At 41.1% G+C, this 24756-nt stretch overlaps 1 protein-coding gene across 3 annotated transcripts; it reads right to left on the bottom strand.

The window, feature by feature from the left end:
* Nucleotides 1-214: 214 nt before the first annotated feature.
* On the bottom strand, nt 215-24552 carry kita (KIT proto-oncogene, receptor tyrosine kinase a). 3 transcript variants are annotated; one of them, XM_022203029.2, is made up of 21 exons: nt 24165-24550; nt 21240-21494; nt 19317-19601; nt 19059-19198; nt 18431-18623; nt 15128-15311; nt 14316-14431; nt 13958-14072; nt 12056-12240; nt 10561-10667; nt 10290-10416; nt 9611-9715; nt 9144-9254; nt 8849-8990; nt 8584-8678; nt 8359-8489; nt 7895-8017; nt 5267-5378; nt 5085-5184; nt 4674-4776; nt 215-1458 (listed from the first exon to the last, which is right to left on the bottom strand). In XM_022203029.2, the coding sequence occupies exons 1-21, from the start codon at nt 24217-24219 to the stop codon at nt 1246-1248; spliced, it is 2997 nt and encodes a 998-aa protein (XP_022058721.2). In that variant the 5' UTR covers nt 24220-24550; the 3' UTR covers nt 215-1245. The 3 variants fall into 3 exon arrangements, with proteins under 3 accessions (XP_022058721.2, XP_022058722.2, XP_051803580.1); XM_022203030.2 differs by having other exon boundaries at nt 18431-18602; XM_051947620.1 differs by lacking the exons at nt 215-1458; nt 4674-4776 and having other exon boundaries at nt 5081-5184; nt 24165-24552.
* Between the last annotated feature and the right edge of the window lie 204 nt (nt 24553-24756).

Raw genomic sequence — 24756 nt, 5'->3', positions numbered from 1 at the left:
GTCTAAAACACAAAGAGCCTTATTTTCTTTGTCCTTTATGAAGGTAGAACAGAAGAGAAAAACGACATCTGGAGAAATGGCCAGTACCTGGTCTCATTGCTTGTTAAACAAATTATCATTACACTGGATGTGGCAGGAGAGGAACCAAATGAACCTGCATTTATTAACACCTTTACCAAGAAAAAAAAACCTTCTTTCTCCCAAGCAGTTCCAGCTGTCAAAAATGACCTGTTTGTGTAACAAAGCTAAGACGAACACTAAGACTTCACAGACTGTCCTCTTCGTCGTGACTCACATTTCCTTGCAGAGCGTCACCTCCAGATATGTATACAATATACAGTCACAAGCACATAAATGAAAAGCTGGCGTTACCATGTCTATACCATATCTTTGAAGACAACTGTGTGTGTGAGGGAATCATGCACGATCCATGGTTTATAATAAGGTCCAGTAAAGATTGTTATTGGCCTCTCTACGTAGTGACGTCCTACATAAAAGAGCATTTAAGTATTTCCTAATCAACCTGAAGCACTTATGGACTCCAAGCATGGCCAACCAATGCTGATTATAGCTTATATATCAGTTTCTCAATAACTCAATTTAAATTGCCCCCCGAAAAGTGTCTCCCCTTCATATGATGTATATCTGAACAGGTGGAAATAATACTGACAACAATAAGAGTTTCCAGAAAAACAAAGAAAGCTGCATTATATGGTGTATGCTGAATGAAGTGAACATCAAGTGCCTCAAGTGCCTTTTTTTTTTTTTTCTTTTTTCCTCCAACAACTGCAACAGCCGACCAAAAAAATAAAAAACGCTACATCAATGTCCATGACAGAAAACAACAAAGAATAACAAAACACAAAATGTAAAAAGTAAAATAAACCTCCGATAGATAGAAAGAAAACAGAATATGGTGAGAACAAAAAAAGAAACCCCAAAAAGACAAAATTGTGTAGGAAGCACATAACTGAAAAAATAAACAAAACAGAGAACAGTGTAATAATGAACTCAATGAAAGATTTAGAGTAATGTTTGAAGTCCCACCACCCTCCTGGTTCCTTTACAGGTCTTTGCTGTGAGCGGGAGCGTTAGTCCAAGTCTCCTCCCTTTGTCATTCTTTCTGTTCCTACATGGTTATTAACCATTCAGTCTGGCAACACGACACAATAAATGTTGCTGGTACCGGGGCGGTGGGCGGTTGTAGTGGTTGGGTGGTTTGTGGCGGAACATTACAGGCCAACTTTATGAGGCAGCCAGACAGATCGGGTGGTCCTTACACCCGGTGGGCTGTAACTGTTGTCCCTCCAGGAAGACCTCGTGCTGGACCAGTAAGGGCTGGGTCGGACTGCTATTGCCACCAGCTGAGTTGAGATGGCAAAACGCAGCGCTCTGGGAACTGGGCTCCTCTCTTGCTCTGGGTGTCACAGGAGGACTGGAGCTGATGTTCAGATAAACCTAAAGAGAAGGGGAACGAGGGAGAGAGCAAAGTCTGTGAGGTCTGGTGCTGCTTCAGTCCTGCAGCTGCAATTCGTTCATCTCACCATTTGTCTTTCTTGTAGCTTTGGTGTTGGAGTAAGGAAATCAAAATGTAGTCATAAAAATACAAAACTTGGATAAGAATTTTTGTTTGTTTTGTTTGACATTTTAGGAAAACTGGCATTTTGCTGGGTTTGGTGGGTTTGACACAACTAAAAAAAAATCACAAAAATGATACAAGTTTATCAGCCAGAAACAAGCAAATAATAATAAGTTTTTTAATTTTCCAGTGCTCCTTGAACTACTCACATGTGACATTCAAATTTAGGTAATTCATAAGAATCACTTATTTTATATATTATTTAAAAATCTGCCAAAACTGAACCATTTGGGGGAAAAAACACACAAAAAAACTGCACTCCTCAGTGCAAAAATAAGGCTACTAGTGACTCAGCTGTGATCAACAGTGATGTAACACAAATTCTGGGAGCTAGGCTGAACTGCAGGCTGTGTATACAGCAAATATGGCAACAAATCAAAAATGCCAGCAGTGAAATATGTATAGTATGCAGAGTTCCCATTTGTTGCTGCCTGTGGGCCCTTGGAAAAATGCTGTAGATGTAAAAATTTTTTCAATGCTTCTAAATGAAACAGAGAAAAGCTTTTATTTCTTCTTTTTTATGATTTATGGCATCACAACTATGCCATACTGCATGGTCATGACATGTTTTTATCCTCTCTGTTTCGAGCCATGGTTACAGTTTCCACAGAGATGCAGGACTTTATATTTCAGTGGAAAATTCGCCCACAATACATCAAAATGTGACAGGAGCAAATTAACGTCAAAGACACTGCTTGCAGTTCAGAAGGTGAATTATGAAGCTTGACAGTTATGATACAGTCAGCTTAGCTTAGCAAGAAGAGTGAAATCATGTGGAGTATCATGGGTCAGAAAGACTGTTTTTTTAAGTTAAATAAGACTAAAAGTCTACATCCATTTTAGCAACTTCAAAAAGCTGTACTTGAGCACAATCTGAATGCCAACATAATCTCAATATATGAATTATCAGCTCAAATGTATTGTGGAAAACAAAATTAGATCCATACATACACCATTTTTTTGTCTTAATTTACATAAATAAAACCCTTTTCCATGAATAAAGCCCTCTCCACCGTAAACTTCTGCAACAAAGGAATAAATTGGTGTATCAAGATTCTCAAGAATGCAGGAAATTAAGTGTTTGAGGCTTAAAATTTCTCTGGGCGGATCCTCAGACACACCTCTTAACATGTCCCCTCCAGTATTCAAATGAAACCTCCATCCATGTAATTAAGGTGTCAATTAGTGAGCCTTAGCTGTGCTGGAGGGCAGCTTTGAAGCTTTGCTAAGAGATAGACTGGCTGTTCATCCCATTTCTTGTCTTTATGGGAACCTAAGCTAACTTTTCTTTGGCTTGAAATTTAACGCACGAACACAGGAGTGGTATCGATCTACTCATCGACCTTTCTGCAAGTGAATGAGCAAGCGTATTACTCAAGTGGACTTATCTTCTGAAGCTCATGCCTAGAAGAACTGTTGAAGCTGTAGAGGTGCAAGAGGATGTCATGAGAACAACCCAGTGTGTAGCATGAGTAAATCAGACAAGCCAGGAGTTCAAACACATCTGCTCAGGCTACGACACACTCCAGACCTTTAACTGAATTATGTGTGAACACTCGGGAGGTCTATTCAAAAAATTTTTCCCGTGAGAAGTCATTCTGAACATTTCACAATCACTAAGCCAAATTACATCATGCAGATAAAGCGAATGAAAAAGACTTTGACTTTTGGGAAAACTAACATTTTGCTGAGAGTAAAATGAGCTTGATACAGCTGATGCTACCACTCCATTAACCTTAATTCCAAAACCCGCTGGTGGGTTTGAAAGGTGCGTTGTTTTTAAAAGATATCAAAATTACAGAATTTAACAGAGTGATAAACTGTACAACCACAAAGAATCATTTAATTTTCAACAGTGTTCTAATACTCATCTGTGACATGCCGGGCCATCAGAAAACATTGCCAAGTATTTGCTATTGCCAAATGTTTAAAAATTCATCAAAAATAAACCATTTGCAGTAGATGGCTTCTGTATTTATTTGTGAATAACATTTTGCAAAGCTATTGGTAACCCAGCTATGACCAACAGCCATAGTTGTGACAAAAATTTGGAGATTTTTCAGCTGACCTGGGCTGAACTGCAGGCAGCGTTTACACAAAGTAGACAGCAGAGAAGTGTTGGAACAAATTAAAAATGTAAATATTAAAAAGAACATAGAGAAACCATTTTCTTTCTAGTATTGGTAACACCTGGAAAAAAGTTGTACATGCTGATTCCAGGGCTGCACAGTGACTCAATGGTTAGCACCGTCGCCTTGCAGTCAGAAGATCCCCGGTTTGCGGCTGAGTCTGGGGTCTTTCTGCATGCTCTCTCTGTGCATGAGTGGGTTTTCTCCAGGTACTCCGGCAACTGATGACTAAGTTGTGTGAGTGGGATTTTTTTGGCTCTACATGTAGCCCTGTGATAGCCTGGTGACCTGTCCAGGGCGTCAGCTGGGATAGACTCCAGCTCCCCTACTACCCTAATGAGGATTAAGCAGTGTATAGATCATGGATGGATGGTAGCTGGTTCCAGGTTTTTTTGTTTTAGTAAAATAAATGATAAAATAAATTAAACTTATTTGACATGATAAGTATCTCATACTGTACAGAAGACATTTTTCTCTCTTTCTCGCCATGGCTATGCTTCACATCTACAGGTTTAGGACTTAGATTGCAGAGAAAATGGGTCCACAATGAGTAAAAATGTGACAGGAATAAAACATGCCCAGAAACTACTTCGGGTTAAGGATGGTGTTCCTTGGTTTTTGGTTTAGCAGATAGCATATGGGACTGCTTAACTTTATGTTTGTCATGGCTGTTTGTGTAAACATTTTCTATCCTTTTTTGGGAGGGCTCAAAAACTGGGCCCAGTTTGGTCATGAACCATGTTCTTTCAACTTTTATCAGTTGAGGCCCCTAGGGAGTGGCTTCGATTTCATTACCTCATAATCCTGTTCCGGCCCACAGAGTCGTCTTGGTACATTATTTTCGAGGAATGTCATTTTCAACCACGTATAAAAAAGAAAAACAATATCAAAGTCATGCAGCTTACATGCTTAGTGGCGTCTGACAGCTGTTCAATCCTTTCCACCACTTTCCTGAAAGGGGGTCTGCTGAAGGGGTCCGCGTCCCAGCAGGACTTCATAACCTGATACCTGCAGAGTGGCACACAAACACACAAACGCTGTTATTTATCTGGTGTTAATTATCACGGCCTGTTTCTCTCAGTTCCACTTGAAAGTTCTAACATGTCCTCATTTTTAGTTATTCTTGTGAAAAGCCTAATGCACCATCATGAGAGCAGGCTACTATTCAATCCCCTTCCCGACATTGCATTCTTTCATAATCTCATCAACTCCCATCTATCCAACCAAAACATCACTTCTTTTGATTATCTTTTCACTCATATTTCAATTCAACACTTTCTATACACACTTACATTCCACTTCAATTAAAAACTCACATTTCACTGGGTGCAAACTCTGGAGAATCCATCCTGTATCCTTCTTTTATCAGTTTGTAGAACTTGGCATTCACAGGCATACCAGGATAAGGACTGTTTCCTATGTGTTCGGAGGAGATAGTCAGTCACATTAAGAACCTCTGACAGCCACTGAAACGCATACACTGGATGTACAGACATACCTAGTGAGAAGATCTCCCAAAGCAAAATGCCATAGGACCAGACGTCACTCTCAAATGTATACACACATTCAAAGATACTTTCTGGAGACATCCATTTCACTGGCAGACGAGCCTGAGAGAAAAGCACTCAGTGAATAGATGGAAAACTGCAACAGATCACAATTAGAACCCTTTTTTGTTGTTACTATGGTAAGGGATTGACAGATGACCAGACTGATCTACACACGATTTACACATAGACTTCTTGCCTGAGATCTCTAGCTCAGCACATCTGTAACCTCCATACCTGGCACTCAAGAAAAAATGCGAAACACATACATCCTGTGAATTTGACAGGTCTCAGTCGGCTCACACATTCAAGTCATTTAGAAATACCAGTACTTGCTTGCAACAAGCCACGCTAATGGTAAAGGTTTATGACATTATGCCTCGAGGATACTCTTTCAGAAGCTGTCCATTATTTAAGGCAAGCAAGCTCGCACAGAACTGATTACAGCCATCAGTGCTCAGTAAATCTCTTGGATTATTGCAGTGTTAAATCTAGTTTGTGGGGTGACAACGTTGAGCTTTCTCACTGGTGGCAATGCATAAACCAGCAGCCATCGATTTGCCTTAAAGACGGCACCATATGTGCTGATGGAAATGGAGGTTACTGCAACTAGGAGTAGGACGGAAAAACCCAAGAAGTGTCTGAGAAAATTTTGCCACGACAGCGTTAAGAGGATTGATTACTAAAACATCCATATATGGTAACATCAACAGTGTTTGTAGAAGTATTCTCACTGTTGTCTGTCTGTGGTGACTAAACTGATAAAACAAAAGAGGTCACTGCAAGAACACAGAAAACACAAAGCATGTTAAAACAAAACTTATCTGTTTTACGAAATTAGAGAACATCCTGCAGTTCTCAGAAAACAGGATAAAGATCTAAGGAACTAATATTTGGAGAAATGCCCTTCTACAGTAAAATATGCTGCAAACAAAACTAGGTTTGTTTTGCAGACAGGTAGATCAGATAACCGTGGAGTTACATAACAGAAAGTTTGCATATGAAAATAAAGTAAAAAATGATGGGGAACCTCTGGTTTTACAGTTCAATCACTGCAAATGCTAAAGCTTTGGCACAAGTGGATTTGGTTGTACCAGGATTTCATAAATCCATCCAAAGTTAATTGTTTTTCAACATAATTAATGCATAACTATCTACTTTTGGATGAGTAATTTGTTAAATTTGGCTGTGCAACAAAAAATTTGGGAAAAAGCAGTAGCATCAGTGCAGTTTTAGAAGGTCAGCAGTCATGCCTCTGTTCAATGCATTGTTTACTTAATTGTTTTTGAACATCTATCTATACAAAAAACATGGATGTCAGAATTATTAGCATCAACATTGTAGAGTGAGAGGAATTGCTGATTTTACTAATCAAAACTTAGTGTAATAATACGCAGCATATTGTGTCTTGTTTCAATGATAAGTAACTTACTTCATTATTTGTCATTTGATACTGTATATTTATTCATTACTCTTTTTTGTGCATCTTTTAACATGTTTCTATTATTGTCTTGTTTCACTATAGGCCTATTGAATGTAATGCTTTTTATGTCTTTTATTGTTTTATTTTTCCTTTGGTTTAGTAAAGGACTTTAAATGCAATACACCTAAAGTGTGACTGATTATAACAAACTACACTGATTTTAGAAAACGCTTCAAATACAATGTCGCAAGTCAACTGCTTTCCATATGACTTCTTTTACTTATCACCTTCAGTTTCATGCTAGCAAGCTAGCATTTGCTTTGTCAGTCGGGCCTGTTAGCAATCCAAATTTGCATGTTAACTTATCTCTACATAAAAAACGTAAATAACTATTTTTTGTGCTGTGACCTGCTTTAATTAGTTTGAAGTTACCAACTGCTAGTAGAACCTGAGCTCTAAGCAGGAGCAGCGTTAGTTGAAGTGAGATAAATTGCATTGGCAATTTGGTCTTAAATATGATTCGAAACATCTGTGGCACTAAACCCAGACTATGTAGTTTTTTATTTGCAGTCATTTTTACAACTTGTAAAAATGACTGCATATTCTCTGTATTATTTATATTGACATATATACAGCTAAACTGTGCTTTCCAGTGAGCTAGAAGAGCTCTTAAAGAAGATTTTTCCTTACAGCAGAAGGGGATTGTGGGATCTGATACACAGCATTTTTCAGTATCACTATTTTTTCAACTGATTCTCGATAAGTACATTCAAAAAAAGCACACAGTTGCACACATTAAGTAATAAACTGCTATCAACACCGAAGGTTAAACGTGGAAAAGTTCTTGTTTACTTGCACATATGTCAAATATACACAAACAAAGGTTATATAAAATTTTGGCACAAAGATTTCCATTTCTTACTGCAAATGTATACTGGTTCCAATTATCAGGTATCGGTCTCATTGATTATTAATAACCTGTATTGGAATCCTCCCTGATAAAAACACATCAGTAGACTCCTACACAGTAACTCTGAAGAAAAACTCTGAGTTGGACTGATCAGAGGAGCTCTATTAAACCAGTTTATTACTGAACAAATTCGTATTGACAGTTCAGACAAGCTCATCTCAGATTCCCAAGTTCGTGAAGACTTACATTGCCTTTAACCACGTAGTTGGAGTCTGTCGTGATGTCCCGTGCCAGGCCGAAATCGCAGATTTTCGCTACTCTCCCTTCAGTCAGCAGGATATTTCTGGCAGCCAGGTCTCTGTGAATACACTACAAAACAAATGCACTATTACCTACTTTAAATTCTGAGTTTATTTGGATGACCACTCTATAATAACATGACTCATGGAAGAGGTCCTTGTTCTAATGCACTTTGGAACTGAATTTCCACACTTTAATCTGTGACAGACAACCGCTGATACTGACACATGAGCTCTCTGGCCACAGTATCTTTGTCTTCACAGCTAATACATTTTTCAGCAGCATGCTCTAACATGCATTTCAGATCCGTTTACGAGCTGTGGAAATATGATCTAGGCTCCTAGAAAATGACATATCCTATACCAACTGGAGTTTTATTCGAAACATCCAGCATGGTATCAGACACTCACATTTTTGGAGGCTAAGAACTCCATGCCTTTGGCCACTTGGTACGAGAAGCTGAGAAGGTCTTCGTTGTCTAGAGACAGACCGTCTTCTTCGAACATATCGCTCTCAGCATCCGCCTCGACGTAGGAGCCACCTGAGAGGGCGAACAGGACGGAGGTTACTTCTCAGACAGAGTTCAAGTACTTTTCTGTGTATTTTGAGACTTGATGAATGGCCGTCTGGCTTGCCTTTGCGTAGCGAGCGTCTCTTCTCGGAGGATGAGCCGAGCGGTTGGTTGCCAGCAACAGAAGGCCTCATGGTCATGTAGCCGTTCAAGCTGTCACTGTGAAGAGGAAAGGAGCAGTCTGGTCTCAGCCGAACACAGCCACACATAAGCACGCTGCTGTCCAAATACCCTCCTCCTACGCACGTTCTGGATAGTAAATACTAGTACTCTCTTTTCTCCTTCTGCAGACAATAAACCCACTCTTTACACACAAAAAAGAACCTGACCCATCTGCGACTCTCTGTTGCATGACGTTGCGGTAGTAGTAGTCTTCCTCAAGCTTATAGCAGATGAAGGATTCTCTCTTTCTGCGCAGAAAGTTGAGCAGGTCTCCGAAGCAGCAGTACTCCGTGATCACTAGTGTAGGTCCTGCAGACACAGAAACATGCCTGATGAGAATATCGATAAAAGGCAAGGCATGTTGCAACCAGAGCTACAAGAAAATTTATCTCCTAAAATTCTGCAAACAAGTTTTCAGTTTCATTCCACAGATGATAACGCAGGACAACATGGTGAACGCACCTCCAACAGTGCAGGCTCCCAGCAGGTTGACAATATTCACGTGGTTTCCCAAGTAGCTGAGGACTTTCAGCTCTGACATCAGCGCCTCTTTCTCTGTGGCATGAGCACTTGCTGTGAAAAAAAGAAGGAACACAATCAACATTTGCAAAAAGATTAGCAGCAAACTGAGCTCGAGATGAAGTTTAATTACATATTGCGATCCTGATTTTTAAAAATTGGCTGTTGTTAGAGGTTAATTAAAATAGTAGGTGCCTGTTTAATATGTTGATTTGGCAGCCGTGTGCTAACCGCAAAATACAAATATGCACATTAATGGCAGGCTGTCTCTGCCTCTGAACACCTGCAGGCAAATTATTTATTCACTCAAACTTCTTGCAATGACAGAGTGACTGCACATTTATCACAGAGTCAAAATAGTGACACTGCGCTCAGCCCGCTTCATTTGCATGTGTGTTGACAGCGCTTACATTTGAGCATTTTCACAGCCACCGTCATGGCTGAATCTGCTTTGGAGAGTCCATATGCAGTGGCTTCCACCACTTTTCCAAATGCACCAGATCCCAGCGTCTTCCCTGAAGACAAGAAGACAGAAATAAAACAGTTATTCCCTGTCCTGTTTCCCTCCCACAAACAGGCCCCATGCCAGCGTTCCTAGGACACCAGTTTGAGTCCCCGGGCTGTGTACGTAGGCACCAGGACACGCAGGATCCTGTTTAAGGAGGTTAGTTGAAAACAACACCCAGAATGTGTCAACAATATTGTGTTTGCAGTGAGGGAGTGGGGTTTCATCAATGATGAACTGTGGAACTGGTTAGTCAGTAATGACCACAGACATAGTTAAAACCTTAATGCTGTGTCCATATACACAGAAAACAGAGTGTCTGTCAATCAGTGTGAAGCAGCCTGAGGGGTGGCAGCGATGATGTCATACTGACTGCTCTGTTGGGTTTTATTAGTGGGACTGTTACTGAGGCAAACCCCATTTATCTTCACATCATTTTGCCGCTATGGTAATTTACTACTAAGACTTGACAACGAGGGCGAACAGTGCTGCAGACTGTCAGGAATGATGGATTAATGGAATTATGGCCTGGATACAGAACACACACTGCAGGTGATTCTCATAAAGGAGTGCAGAAGGCTCACCAAAATGCAAGTTGTTTCGAGGAAACTCCCACTGGTGATCGTATGGGAGCTGGGTGGGGTCAATGTACACATAGTTGTTCCCGTGGATTCCCTCAATGACTTTCCACTGAATCTGGTATTTAGGTTTCTGACACGAACAAAGAAACAAAAATACACCAAAACGTGAAATACCGTGACAAATTAACTGAAGCGGTTTTAGCATGTTCTACTCTTTTTCTTGACTTGTCTTGAAGAGGGTGTGTCTCGCAGGAACAGTGCAGCGCTGTCTTACCTGCATGTACTTGTAGAATAGCATGATAAGGACGACACAGAGGATGCATGCTGCTGATACAGAGCCAATTAACAGAGGGGAGAACAGATCATGGGGAAGTCTTCTCTCTGCAAGGAGACAGAAAAGATAAGGCTTGATAGTGGAGCAGTGACAGAGCCAGTCAGGGACCCTTTCAATGGTTTGTCATGTTTACACTCTAAATGACATTGCAAAGAGGACTTAAGGTAAGCCAGGGAAGGCAAAGTCACAGTGAAGACCACTATGATCAAAAAACAGCGTACTAATCCAATTATACATGTATGCATACTGGATTCTCTGCTATTGTTCTTTGATGCAAATGTTTCACTTTACTTCGTTAAGTGCTTAAATCCTTTTTGATTGTACGGTGTTCTTTTTTTTTTTTTTTTTTACTGATTGCTGTTGTTTTTACAGCTGTGCTAGTGAGTAATTATAGGCAATCAGTGTTCTGTTCCTTTGTGTCTGGCTGGTTGTGATGCCTCATTGTTTTGCTCCTCTGTACAGTGGGGTGTAATAAGCTCTTTAGAGATAAGAAGCTTTCTCTCCACTTCAAATCTGAGAATGCAGAGTCTGCAGGAACTAATCCCCTGTAAACCTGTCAGTGGTTTCTAAAGCTTTGTGTATTCTCTGCTGCAGCTCACTGACACCTCCAAGCCTCCTACAGCCCCAGAATGCCCGGCACTGCCAGGACTCCTACTGCGCTCCACACTCTTAGCGCCTCCGCCTGGTCTGCTGCTACTCAGTGAAGCACAAAAATCCTGGGCACACGCTCCCAAAGGCCTGTCCTGCCTGGCCACAAACGTGCTCTCCTTCCTCCTAATGCTCGCCCACATACACTCTGTAGCCGCAGTCAGCCCGCCGTGTCCTGCATAAACCCAGGTCTCCAGGCTCACTCAGGGACTTTGCTGTACTTTCAGTTCCTGCACTCGCACCACTTTGAGGACACTGTGCAGCAGATGGGGAGGCCGTTAGAAGAGAACGGATTTGGAGTCATAGAGTAAACAATGGACTAGAGCTAATTCCTATCATCTCATCGTAGACAATCGTTTCTGAGGTATCTCTCTTTGCTATGTTTACCTAACAGATTACAGACAACCAACATCTAGTAGTTTACGGGTTAATCCTCCCTAAAGTCGTGATTTCAGTAAATATTTTGAACTGAGGCTTTACTGAGGGGCAGAACTGTGAAGACTCACAGAGTTCGTAACAACACTGAAAGGATTTGAGTAAGCTATAAAGAGAACAAAATCATTTGGAGAAAGACTTGCAACCTGAAAGTGAAAACATTTTAATGTGTATGCGCTCGCTTGTGTTGTTGACTCCGTTGCACTTTAATCTAAAGGTGAGGGCATGCAGAGGATTACATCAATTCACCAACAAACCCTGCGACCGACAGGCACCTACTTTAATTCCATGTGGCCCCTATTTAGTCTACCTGTGCGCATGCTGTTGACGTGCACACGCGACTTCACCTCACCATTAATGGAGAAGAGTGTGTAGGCTTGCTCTCCCTCCACTGTGGCCACACACTCCAGGGTGTTGAACCGTCCCCTGCTGATGTTCACTCGACTCTCCACCTCCGTCTTCCCGAACATGGGGCTGAACAATGTGATGGTCATGACATTGTTCTCCTCCTGGGTGGCGTTCGTCTGCTGGGAGCACCTGGAGGCAGACAGTTATACGTTTATTGACAAAGATTTGATGGCATCACCGAGCTCTTCAAAGAATTCTCTGGCCACCTGAGTGTCTCTCCCCTAAGACACACAATCCTTTCCTGAGTTATGACAAGCATGTGTGAGTGGCAGCTTTACACAAAATGCAGAACCGTAAAAACACATCCTCATATTTCAGTGCTTGACCAGCTGGTTGTTTTGCCAGAAGTCATAATAACACCGAGGAATTTCTTCTGTGCTCATGAAATAAGGATGAAATACGTCAAAACAGCTCAAGACTCCATACTTTACTGCACAACACCATAAAGAGCAGGTGCTGTCGAAGTGCTCTCTGGTCATAAGCTCACAGACATACATTTGCGTGCTTGGAGTGAGAGTGCACGTAATGAGTGCTAATTGGATTTGATTGCAATTTTAAAAAAATGACGGGATAAAGTTCGGATTATCACTTATGATTCATTGGGTGTACTGTTAGGGATTGGTGTTGCTACAGCAACCGGGTGCTCCTCCCTCAGCACATTTTACGTTTGACACGAGATGAGCCATGTCCAGTTGTATCTGGGCAGACGTCCCGGTCGCCTACCAATCACAAGTCAATTCTTTCCAATCCCCAGTCACATGGGGGTCATCTTATCACTGTCAACCAATCACAAGTCAGCTCCGTCAAATCCCGCAATCCCACATTCCACCGTCATCATCATTCCCGACTCTATCCAATGCGTCTTTACTGTGACCTTAAGGACCCTCCACATGCACCTTGGGTGAGTTTTAAAAAAAAGTTGCATTGTAAGAATGTTACTACAAACAAAATACAGATCTGATACTGCGGGCGGAGGCCCTGCAGTAACTGGGCAGAGCCGTGTGCAAACATGGAGAACACCTATTAAAGCATAAAGAAGTTTGCAGAGATCCAAGAAAGATCCTCATTTTAGTGCTGTTAAATAACTGCTAGACAGACGCCTGTTGTGGAATATCCAGACATGCACGCCTCACTGAATTTAGAGAACCATTGCATTTGTCAGCACAAATAATGATAATGACTAGACTGCTTAAAGCATTATATTTATTTGAAAACATATGACAGAGCTTAGGCAGTTTTTCTTCTACTTAGCCAATATGTGAAACAGATGACCAATCTGACGATTATTCATTTCCAACTGATAAAAATGTTTCAGGATGTGGTTGCAAGGTTCAGTGTAGCTAATACACAATGCCAGCATAGTCTGCTGGTGCTTTCTCATTCTTTTCATCTGTAGAGGAATTTAAGAGAATCCTTTGCATGGATCATCTTGACATTGTTCCACAATCATTATGTTAAGCAATTTTGTGGTTTCTTAAAACCCTTGAAAAGTCCATTTCAAGTTAAAGTATTGCCAAAATGTCTCATTCAGCAATCATGTTGTTATTTTCTTCATAAAAAAAATATGTGCAGAACCTCCTCATGACTACAAAGGTGGAATTTGGTCAAATTTCTAGCACAAAGCTTCGTTTTACGTGGGGGAGCGTGACATATTTTCTAATTCAGTGCCACCGACTGAAAACAGTAGGGAAAGGCAAACAAGAGCAGAAATGCAGGAATCAACCATGAGAAGCAAACAAAACAGTCGTAACTTTGGCAGAAGATATTATTCTCATGTAGATAACCAAAAATGACAGTCAGGAACTCATCAAGAATCAAACGTTTTCAGGGTCTTTAAAAATCTCACCTGACGTACGGCTGCTCACAGTAGTACCAGGTGATCTGGGGGGCAGGAAACCCCTCAGCCACACAGCGAACCTGTCCATCCACTGGGCCCTCATGAGATACAATCTCAGGCTTACCTAATAAACAAAAGTTAGAATAAGTTATGTAAGCTTATCATAACATTACAGTACATCCCATCGCAAGAAACCTTAGTGAGCTACAGATGCAGGGTGGGTGAGGGTGGAGAGATGGAGCTCATTTCATACAAAGAAAAGGTCAGTTCCCCCATGTTGGTATGTAGATGCAGTGTGAAATAATGGCATTCATTATGTGGCTTAAGGGAACAGAAAACCTTTCACAAAGTCTACGGCGCCACTTACTGATTACAAAGATGGTGAAAGTCTGATTTACTGACGCGTCACCATTGGAGGCTTGGAAGGTATAAACTCCACCCTCTGACGTTTTCAGCCGCACCAGCCTCAGCTCACAGCTGTAACTAAACAGGAAAAAGTTGCATTTTTAGCATGAATACATTCATTGATTTTTGTTAATCTGTAGTGAATTGGGTATTTTATTAATGCTTTAACAGCTGATTCACATTTAGTCACAATCTGTGGAGAATGAGAAAGAGATTAAAATGTCCAGATAGCTGCATTTTAGATTATAAGCAGTCCTTCCTTTGTCTTTAACCCTTTGTTGCTTATTTGCTCATCCTCTGAATACACATTAGAAATATTAAAAGATGTCAAATTTTTCAGTCTATTTTTGTTAAATATATTATTTTTCACCATTAATGTGGATTTATGGATTTTTATCATAATGAAAACAGTTTCAACAGCTGGGTTCCCTTTGAACATTTGCTTAAGTGAATCATGTCCAAGTAAGTAAGAAATGTTGAGACATGTAAACTATGCAGGACTGCGTAATATTACAAAATTGTTTATTTTTTCTCCTGAGGGGTAATACTACAGATGGTCATGGTCTGATTTCCTGCGAAAGCCATTTATAAAATGTCAGTTTCATTTGAAACCCTGAGGTGGGGCTCAGTGTTTCAGCTGTTCTTCTCAGGGAACTGTGAACTGCAGTCAAACCACAGATGCTAAATTCCACCGAGCCAAAGTAATGAGCTTTTTCATCTATGTGTAAAGACTAGGGCAATGTAAAGTAAGTGTCTGTTTGTGTGTTGTCACACCTGTATGCATTACTGTGTGTGGTGATGACATGGTCGCTTGTGTTTCTCAGCTCTTGGTCCATGAAGCTCCACAAGGTATGAGGTTTTGGATAAGCCTCCATGTTGACTTTCAGAGAGAAACTCTCGCCGGAACGGACGTGGATGGTCTTGTTGTTTGTGGGTGTTAAACTGATGAATCCTCTCTCTGAAAAATTAAAGAGTGATACTGTTGCTAAACGTACTGATGGAAAATTTGAGGCCATATTTAATGGCGCCGAATGATGTGACCGGTGCTGGTTTCGAGACTTACTTGTAAGTCAGAGTAACTCAACCCATGTATATGTAGACTTCACAGTTGGAAAAGATAAACAAGACACCGAATCACTCCACATATGTACATTTGAAGCGCAATGTCTGACATTTTAGGAAACATGTTTGCTCCTTTTTTGGTGGAAAATTAGAGGAGAAGAAAATTGATATTGCTCATATATCTGCAAATTGCACTTAAGGCTTCAACAAGCAGCCAGTTCGATGACAGGTTTAATAGCACTCTCACGTCTGGGTGACGAATACGAAGCTAGCAGGAGTCTTTAGTTTATCTTAGGTTGCTTGACTAAAATTTTCTGTAATCTCGTAATTAAAGTTACAGATTTAAATGACAATTCTCACATAGATATATTCTTATTGCTATTAACGCATGTCAGGCAATCAGTGGCTCAAGAATAATCAGTTAATCCATGATCATCATGGCCATGGAGTTGAAGTTGAAGTGATTGCTACCCTTCAGACATTTTTTCATGAATAAACTTGCAGGCCACTTTAGGGTGGCTTGAACCCTTAGCAGGTCTCTATGCTGATTGGTCAAACTCTAAGAAGACACTGCTGATTGGTTAAATTCGGAGAAGACCACCAGCACCAGTTGCAGTGTAATTATAGGTAATCAGTGTTCTCCTTGTCAACAATGTAAAATTCTCCATATTGGCTAATAACATTTCTCCATCCTCCTATTACCTCCGTGCTCAAAGAACTGGAGTTACATCTAGTGACTACTTTTGCCACGCACTTGGAGTTGATGTCCTACAGCACAATGGAAACAAGAAGGCTAAAAAAATGCCTATAGTTCCTTTAAATGCTAGTATCACCTCACATCTTTGACAAATTCCTGCAACAAAAAGTCACCTATTGACATAATTTGGTCATTAAAGGTGCCAAGTTGAGAGGGCAATATTGAAAAACTGCATATTGCTGTTCAACTTCCAGGCAGAGTATTGTATGCTAAGCTAAGCTAAACCAGCTTCTGGTTGTAGTTTCACAGTAGGGTGGTCCTTCCAGAGGGGTAAATTTTCAAATTAATATTTTTTCAGCTCCAACCCCCTAAATTTGTTGGAATAGCTGAAAACACTCTCCTGGTAAATTATTTTCCAATTCCAACAACATCTACCCCTCCCTCAATGAGACTGAAGTTTAGCCTAATCTCATCACGATCGCTGACAACAGGGCAATAACATAAACTGTGCTGAAGTTTAAAATACCTCTGTCAGCTCAAATTGAAGGGCTGAGAGATTTCCCTTTGGGGATTCTTGGTATTAGCTCTCAACCCATCAATTCACCCTTTACTGACTGCCCTCTCAGGAGCAAAGAGTTGCGGCACTAGTGTACTTTTGCTTTTTTCAGGCTGACTGGCTGAGTTGTAATTTCTAAGTCATGGCTGCAGCTAAGCTCCGGTATTTGATTGCTCCAATTGAAAATGTTCCTGGCTCTCAACTTCCCTCTGAAGAAGAACTACTGAGACTGTTGACCTACCGAATTGAGCTGAACAAGAAGTCTGTGTGGGAGGGCAGCGGACGATGTGTTGAAAATTGTTGCCTTAATTCAAGAATACAATCGAAAGCTAACTCAGAATGAGGAGCAACTGCAGTTTCTCCTCCAAGTTGTTTCTCGTCATCGCACAAAATTTCCAGACTCCAAAAAGAAGACAGAAGCTGCTGGTATGGTGCCTCAGCAGAAGACCGAGGAGAACTAAGCTGGGTGCCAATAGACGGCCTTAGCAGCCTTAAAAGGAACACTAACAGATATTTAAGACAGAGTTGAATATGGAATATAAATATTGCTTTTTATTTAAGGATTTTGTTTTCACATTTAGAACAAACAAGAATACAAGCATACTCAGTCATATAATGGATGTTTCGAATATTTACAATTTTTATCACCATTGATATTTATTTCTTTTTCATACATGTAGAATGTAGATTAAATTGCTTAATATCAGTTCTGATGTTAAAACTTTCATTTTCACTCCAATTTTAATTGTTATATCTTGTATTTATTCCCAGACGATGAGCACCCCAAGGCGAAAAAGAGGAAAAACTTCAAGGTCACTGAGGGTGGGGTAAATATTGTCCAATTGAGACAAACATTCAGGAGGAGAGTTTTCTCAGCTAATCCAACAAATTTCATGGGTTGGAGCTTAGAATTTCCAACTTTCATTTTTAAGGACCAAAATTTAGACACATAAGTGAAATATATCCTGAGCTGAAAGTGTCAACAAGAAAGCAAATTTCCTAAAATGTCACACAATTCCTCCTTTACCATTTGTTTTTAAAATGAAAACTGTGAACTTCAAAGCTGCTGTTTGCACTTTTGGGAGGACACAAGTGAAATATCAAGAAATTCAGCACAAGAATGAAAGGCCTTCGCGATCATCTATGAAAAACTGAGACTGGACCATTGAATTTCATCAAAATGGATTTAGTTTTCATCAGTTTGAAAGTAAAGTTGTTTTTTCCATACAATGGTCAAGGTAATATTTATGCAATTATTTAAGTGTTGATTTAAATTAAAAAAAATCTTATAACCAATTATTTTTCCATTGAGTGTTTTGCAACGATTAAACTAGGCTGCATTGCAAACTAGATGTTTGTCAATTGCGAAAAAACTTTAAGAAAGAAGAAACAAGTAAAACTTTGGCCATTTTTGGGACATAAAGTTCTCAGGAATTGTTTTTAATCGAGACAGTTGTAATTTTTCTCTCATATCAGCTGGTTTCGGCCAAGTTTCAGGAAGTCAGGACAATAAAGGAAGTGGAAACAGAGAGCTTCATGTTCACTATATCAGAACACAATCAAAAGGGTTTTTCCATCCCCCAATATGCAAATTAACTGTTTTTGGACAAAGTCAAAAACCGCCTTAAGATACTTTTGCAAAATTGGGTAAGTTTTTATGAACTTTGTCTAAGGAAAAACACATTATGGAAACTCGGTTTCAGTTGAGTTTCTAGAGTTTGAGTGCAACTTTAACTACAAGCCGATCTCGCTATTTACTCACCATAAACATCGAGCCACACTGACTTGGTGCTGTTCCCTTTTTCATTCCTAGCTTCACATTTGTAGCTCCCGGCATCTTGCGGCCTCACCGCTGCAATTTGCAATGTGGCGCTGCGCATGTGTGTGAAGTGCTCTGTCAGGATTCGTGAAGCACCGTCAACCTTTGCTGGTTGCTGTGGATACCAGACGGCACCCTGTCAACGCCCAGAGATCTCTAGAGATTAACCCCGTCTGAATTTCTATCCTGACCAAGCAAACACAGACGCACAACCACCTGCATGCGAGCGTGCACAGACACATGGACAATCACACACTTGCTGTAGTCCACAAAATAAACACACAACCAAGATCCTGAAGCTTAAACTGCATCAACACTGACCTCTTTCACTCTCGTTCATTAGTACAGACAACAGGAAGACACAGGAAGAAAACTCTGTTCTCAGTAAAAGAGAACTCAAATTGTCTTTGGTGTTTCTGACACTAAAAGATTTGTGTTAGCAGCTTATTTGGGACTAAGTGGAAAAGAGGTACCGAATTTTCATACAACTCAATACGTCACTAGACATCTAAGTTGAATCTTACACCAGCTGAGCACAGTACACTGCAAAGATAAGGTAGAAGGGTCTCACCGAGCCAGGGGGGGTGATCCACTGCAAATGGATTTCTCCATTGACATTAGTGGTGTTGCAGGTGAGGGAAAGACTCTCACCCCGGATAAGAATCACTCTTCCAGACAGCTGCAGCTCGATTACAGGAGGGGTAGCGGGTACTTAAAGAAGGAAAATAAACCCACATGAATTTGCATGAAAATGTCAAATTCTTCACTCATGCACAAAAAAGACTCCAAAGCCAATGCACATTCACTTCACACAGGCACATCACTGTACCTGGTTTCACTGTCAGGTAGTATTCATGTGACGTGACGCTCCTTCCCATGAGTGTTCCTGTGCACACGTAGCAACCTTCGTAGGCGTTTTGTGTGTTGTGAATGACGATGCCTTGCTCCAGGCTCGCAGTATACTGGAGACCAGAGGCCAGAGCTTCACTGGAGCATGTTTTCAAGCGCAGATTGTCCAGACTTGGATCCGTTGCCAGGCAGGGAATGGAAGCAGTCTCTCCTTCACGAGTGAGAATGTCGAACACCATTGGTTTTCTGAAGGGATTTTCAGGATCTGCCAAAAAATGCAAATGCACAGGTGGTGTCACAGCAGGGCTGCACACTGAACTGTTGAAGTTTTACAGCAATATTTTGTTGCTTTGACTTCTTGCCAGGATGGTGAGCCCTGCAATCCTCCGCTCAATCACCCGTCAAATGAAATGGATGCTGATGAGTATGCATTTGTAGACACTGTGTATTTCTAAGACTTTCATGAAATCTGTGAAAATTGCATGCATTTACATTCAATAATACTCTTATTTATTTGTATTTTTACCTGGAATTGGATTTAAAAAGCCTTTACAAGCACAGAGGTTTCCCAGAATTTAGTGCAGGCAGGTAATCAAATACAATCTTATCTCGTTTGCCAGGTTTCCGTGCAGCTCAAATTTCCAGAAAATCAGCAAAACAAATGACTAAAGCGCATTCTCATTCACAAACATTATCAGTTTGTGTTGCTAATTCTTCAATCAGGTGCTATTGGAAAGCTGCAGAAGACGAGCGCAGAACAGAATGGTGTAATTGAAAGACTACCAAGAAAAAAAGAGTAGAAAACAACACTATGCAAATGTGACATTTGTGATGAGTTTGAGGAACTCCACACGGAGCGGATGTTTTCACCTTGTTAATCTCTTCAGTGGAACAGAAGCTGCAATGAATGTTGAAGTCAGATGCTTTAAGTTCCTCACTGACTCTTAATTACGCTACACTCAATCTGCACAACGACTTTCACAGTGCTTTAAGCCTGGGATGAACATTTTATTGTTATTATTGATTATTTTAGTGCTATTTTGTGCTATTTTTGTTTTTCCCACATAACCCCTCAGGTTTGCATGTTATTCTGAAAATACACATAAAAACTGAATCGATGGAAACGCCCTCAATGTTCACAAAGAGTTCTGCACTCAGCATCAGAGCAGTTTTAAGTTATTGCTGAAGCAGGCAAACACAAACAACTTTATTTTCTGCCCTGTGAATTTTTGGATCTGTGGTACTGAGGCACACTTGACGTTACCATGGTAACCATTGGTATTGCCAAATCAACCATGACTAAAATCTTAAAAATTGCAAATCTAAATCTACTAATTCCAGTTCAATTATTTTCTCTTATTTCAAATTTGTAGCAATTTACAAGAACACGATCCGGATCTGCCAACATGATGAGTTGGCTGTGTTTGTCAGGTTCAGTTTTCTCAGCAGAGAGATCTAATCCTACAGAGGCAGAAGCAACACTACTTTAAAGCAACAAAGCCATTTATAATAATGGTGCAAACAGCACTGGCCTCAAATCTAAAAAGTAGATTCTGCCGGTTGCCTCAAAGGTTGATGCAGGGATTGTACGTAGAGTGAATGATTTGCACATGATATAAGCCTGCAGTGATGGCAGTGGGCCAAGAGGATGTGGGGGTGACATAGAGGAGGAAACACACTAAAAGTCAGTCATGCACTCGATAAATACTCTAGAATCTACTATAACTGTCCAGGGCAAAGTTACAAACACCTTCCTCAACAAACACACCCACACACTCTGCTCTGTGTCAGCGAAGCGAGAAAACGCCAAAAGATTTTGTCTGCTGTTGCCTGCAGTCTGTTTCCACTTTCACTAGATTTCAGCTCTCACCTCACAGTCTCACACAAACACACGTCCGGCTACCTTTCACATAGACGTAGATGGAGGCTTGCTCCTTGGAGCTCTCGTCCTGGCAGATGTAGCGCCCCATGTGAAGAGGGAGAGCCTTGGGGTAGTGCAACGTCCACATCCCATCGATCTCTTTGGCTCTCAGCGGCTTCGGCCGGTCCTCCCGCCTCCACTGCGTCCTGCTCTCGCTTTTGCAACGCAGGTCGAAGGCTTCGTTGAGCGAGACGACAAGGTAGGACTGGACAGGAATGATCGTGGGCTTTGTGTCGCCTATGGTGGGATACAAAAGGCATTCCAATGCATATAAAACAAACAATCTCTGATGAGTCAAGCTGTGGTAATTTTTACAACACATAAGCCCCATTTTATCTCACCTTGGGAGAGAAGATTGGGCATACTCATGTCCACATTGTTGAAACACTGATGTGGATTTAAAGACTTACAGATTGGGGTTCTTTTTTCTTTTCTTTCCTTTTTCTCACAAACCATAGAGGTAAATTATGCTACAGCACTAAAACTTTATCCTCAATGTGAAGTCGAGATGCATCAACATCTACGACCCCACAGGATTCCTGTGTATTACAGGAGCTTAAAGACAAAATCCCTGATGCAAAAGTAAACAACAGGGTTGTCCACATTAGACTTCAAAACACAGGATTTGTACCTGCCATCACACCCAAAGTGATTGACATGTCTTTTGATGAACAGTGTAACATTTGATAACATGGATTTAAGTATAAACTCTTCTGAAGAAACTTCGAGCAGTTCAGTGCTATTCACAGATTGTTCTTTTAAAGGATGTTTGGAGACTGAAACTAGAGAAAATTATGTTGTGTCGCAATTAGAGAAAAAAAACACCAAAATCAGGGATTTATCTTAGACTCCTTTGAAGGATTCACTACATTGAAGGATTCACTACATTATGTACACACACACACACACACACACACACACACACACACACACACACACACGCACACGCACACGCACACGCACACACACACACACACAAGTTTCCTTCTGCATTTCATCAGACATGGTATAACCTAAAACAACTGCATGACCTGCTTTCTGAAGGAGGGTGGTAACCTAAAGATTTAATCTGTTGCACCAACTGGAAACAGGTGGGGAATGTGACTGTCGAATGTTTTTGTGTTCCCTGTGAAGACGTCACTTTTTCTACTGAAGCCACATGTGATAAACAGATCTGGACTGCGGATAGTGAGAGTGCTGCTCATAGAGGTGTTCCCGCCAGCCTCCAAACCACACTATAACACAATTTATCAATAAAACACACTTCATAAATAAAGTCCGACAAGACAGGTCTGCCATGAAGGGGGATACTAGTGTGAGAAGGGTGTGGTGGCATCACAGATTAAATGGTGAAATTTGTCAGATCACAGAAGAGCAAACAGCAAAGTATCACTATACAAAGAGGGCTCTGTTTGGGGACCCTTAATGTAGCTAATTGACCTGTTTGGAGAGTCCTGTCTGTGCACAGGTAAATATTTGACTACTAACTGTGGAATTTAACACAAAGCTTTGGGCTCAGCGTAGATGTGACAAGATAAAAAGGAGAATCTACTGATAATGCATGTAATTTATTGAAGCCTTTCAGATTATAGTTGGTTATTAAAATGTTAAAAAGCACAAGAAAACAATTGAAAAATGCATGCGGTCTGCATCCATCTATGCGCATTATGGCAAACGTCATGCCTTATTGCATCACATGACAGGTAAGCCTGTGCACACTGCCTCGAAATGTGGCACTCATTCAAATTCCCTGATGATATCAAGATGGCGAGATGGTCAACTGTCTCTCTACACACACACACACACACACACACACACACACACACACACACACACACACACACACACACACACTCACTCACATATATACACACATACACACACACACACTACCAAGCTGTCGTTAAGATGGAAATTGTGTCAGAAAACGTCCACCTGATGCCGCCTGGAGCTGCGCCTGCACGGAGGGCGCAACAACGGAGCGCAAAGTTAAACAGCATCACTCGCGGTTCACCGCTTGTTTCTGCACAGACAGCTTTCCATAAATTTGCAAAACCATCTCTGCGGGAAAATCCCACATTCTGTTTCCTGACAGGATATAAAAAGTGGAACTTGAATGCTAAACCTGCATATTATCAGACAAAAACCTCCGTAAAACCGTGTCTTTAAACAGAAAACAACTGAGTTTTATTTACAGAGCCAGAAGAAACGCTCTGAGGTGTTAACGGAGTGTACCGCTGCTGATGGTGCCAAAGCAATAATCGTTGCAACGTGTTTTCAAAAGTCTTCACCACAACAAAGCAAAACTGCTCAGTGTTAAAGTCTTAATGCCTGTCAACATTTATCCCGTAATTGAGAAATTAAGCACGCATGCTGCACAGCAGCTGTCCCTGTATGTTTCCTATGAATAAAGAGCCTGCAGTACATGAATGACGGCTGTGTACGGCTCTATGTGCGGTTCAAACCCGCTTGAACCTGTCGCCTACACCGAGCAAAGCACGATCAAGAAATCCTGTGTTACTCTGCGTCCTGCTTCACCTCCACGGTTTGATTACTTTTTCTTGTTAATGGCGCCCTGCTTTCTGAGTAAAACATTAATTATTAAGTCGCTCCAGCATCCAGATCGTCAGTCAGAGTATCCACTTTCCTCATTAGGTTTCTGTGACTTCAGGTTGTCTTAATCAGCAGCCTGCAGATCTGGCTGCTCCCAGAACAAAGGAAAGTCTGGAAAATACGTACGACGAGGGCGTTGCAAAGCAGTTTACATCGTTATATGTGGGTTATCTTCATTTTACTGCTCTAAAAGGGGGTAAATAACTACAAAACACTCTCGATCCTATCGTTGTCCAGAAGCTAACAGCAACAAGTTGCGTGCGTAAAGTGGCAAGGGCAAAAGCAGAGTCTTACCTGGACGAAAGGTTAGCTGTAAAAAGATAGACAGCAGTATCCAGTGGTATTCCATAGTTATTATTCCATGGGTCTAGCTGTGACGGTGACCTCAGTGCCTTTCACGCGTAAGGTGGCTCTGCTCTACTCTACTCGCCGGAGCGCGTTGGAGTTGTGGGAAGTTGACAGCGGGCTGTGGTAGAAGCGCACTTACAAGTCTTTAAAGGCACAGATGCTCAGTACAGCTCGCAACAGCAGCATACATGTTTGCATACATGCTTGTTCTCCTGGAGCACGCCAGAGGGGACGGTGCGGGCCGACCAGGTATCTCTGAGTGGCCGTGGCGTCAACATGTTTATAGTAGCCGCTGGTGGAGCCTGTTACGCACACGATACACTGAGAGAGGGAGGTGTTGTCTGCTTTCCGACCAGAAAAAAAAACGTATTCAGAGACAGAACGACAGATCGAGATGAAGATGCACGCAGCCAGTCCTGATTTTACGCTTTTTATCCAGTAAATCTTAATTACGCAGCAGCCATTTCAGCTGAGGAGCTACTCTGTTAGTGATTTTTTTCTACATTTTTACATCATGATAAATAAAGCTGCAAAAAAT

The sequence above is a fragment of the Acanthochromis polyacanthus genome, chromosome 4 (assembly GCF_021347895.1).
Source record: "Acanthochromis polyacanthus isolate Apoly-LR-REF ecotype Palm Island chromosome 4, KAUST_Apoly_ChrSc, whole genome shotgun sequence".
Taxonomy (NCBI): domain Eukaryota; kingdom Metazoa; phylum Chordata; class Actinopteri; family Pomacentridae; genus Acanthochromis; species Acanthochromis polyacanthus.
This window is presented reverse-complemented; position numbering and strand designations above follow the sequence as displayed.

Coding starts and splice junctions, on each gene's coding strand:
- kita (XM_022203029.2), bottom strand. CDS start 24,219: ATGGAATACCACTGGATACTGCTGTCTATCTTTTTACAGCTAACCTTT. Junction 19,602..21,239: donor CATCTACGTCTATGTGAAAG/GTAGCCGGACGT, acceptor ATTTTTTGGCAG/ATCCTGAAAATCCCTTCAGA. Junction 5,185..5,266: donor TTGGGAGATCTTCTCACTAG/GTATGTCTGTAC, acceptor CCGAACACATAG/GAAACAGTCCTTATCCTGGT.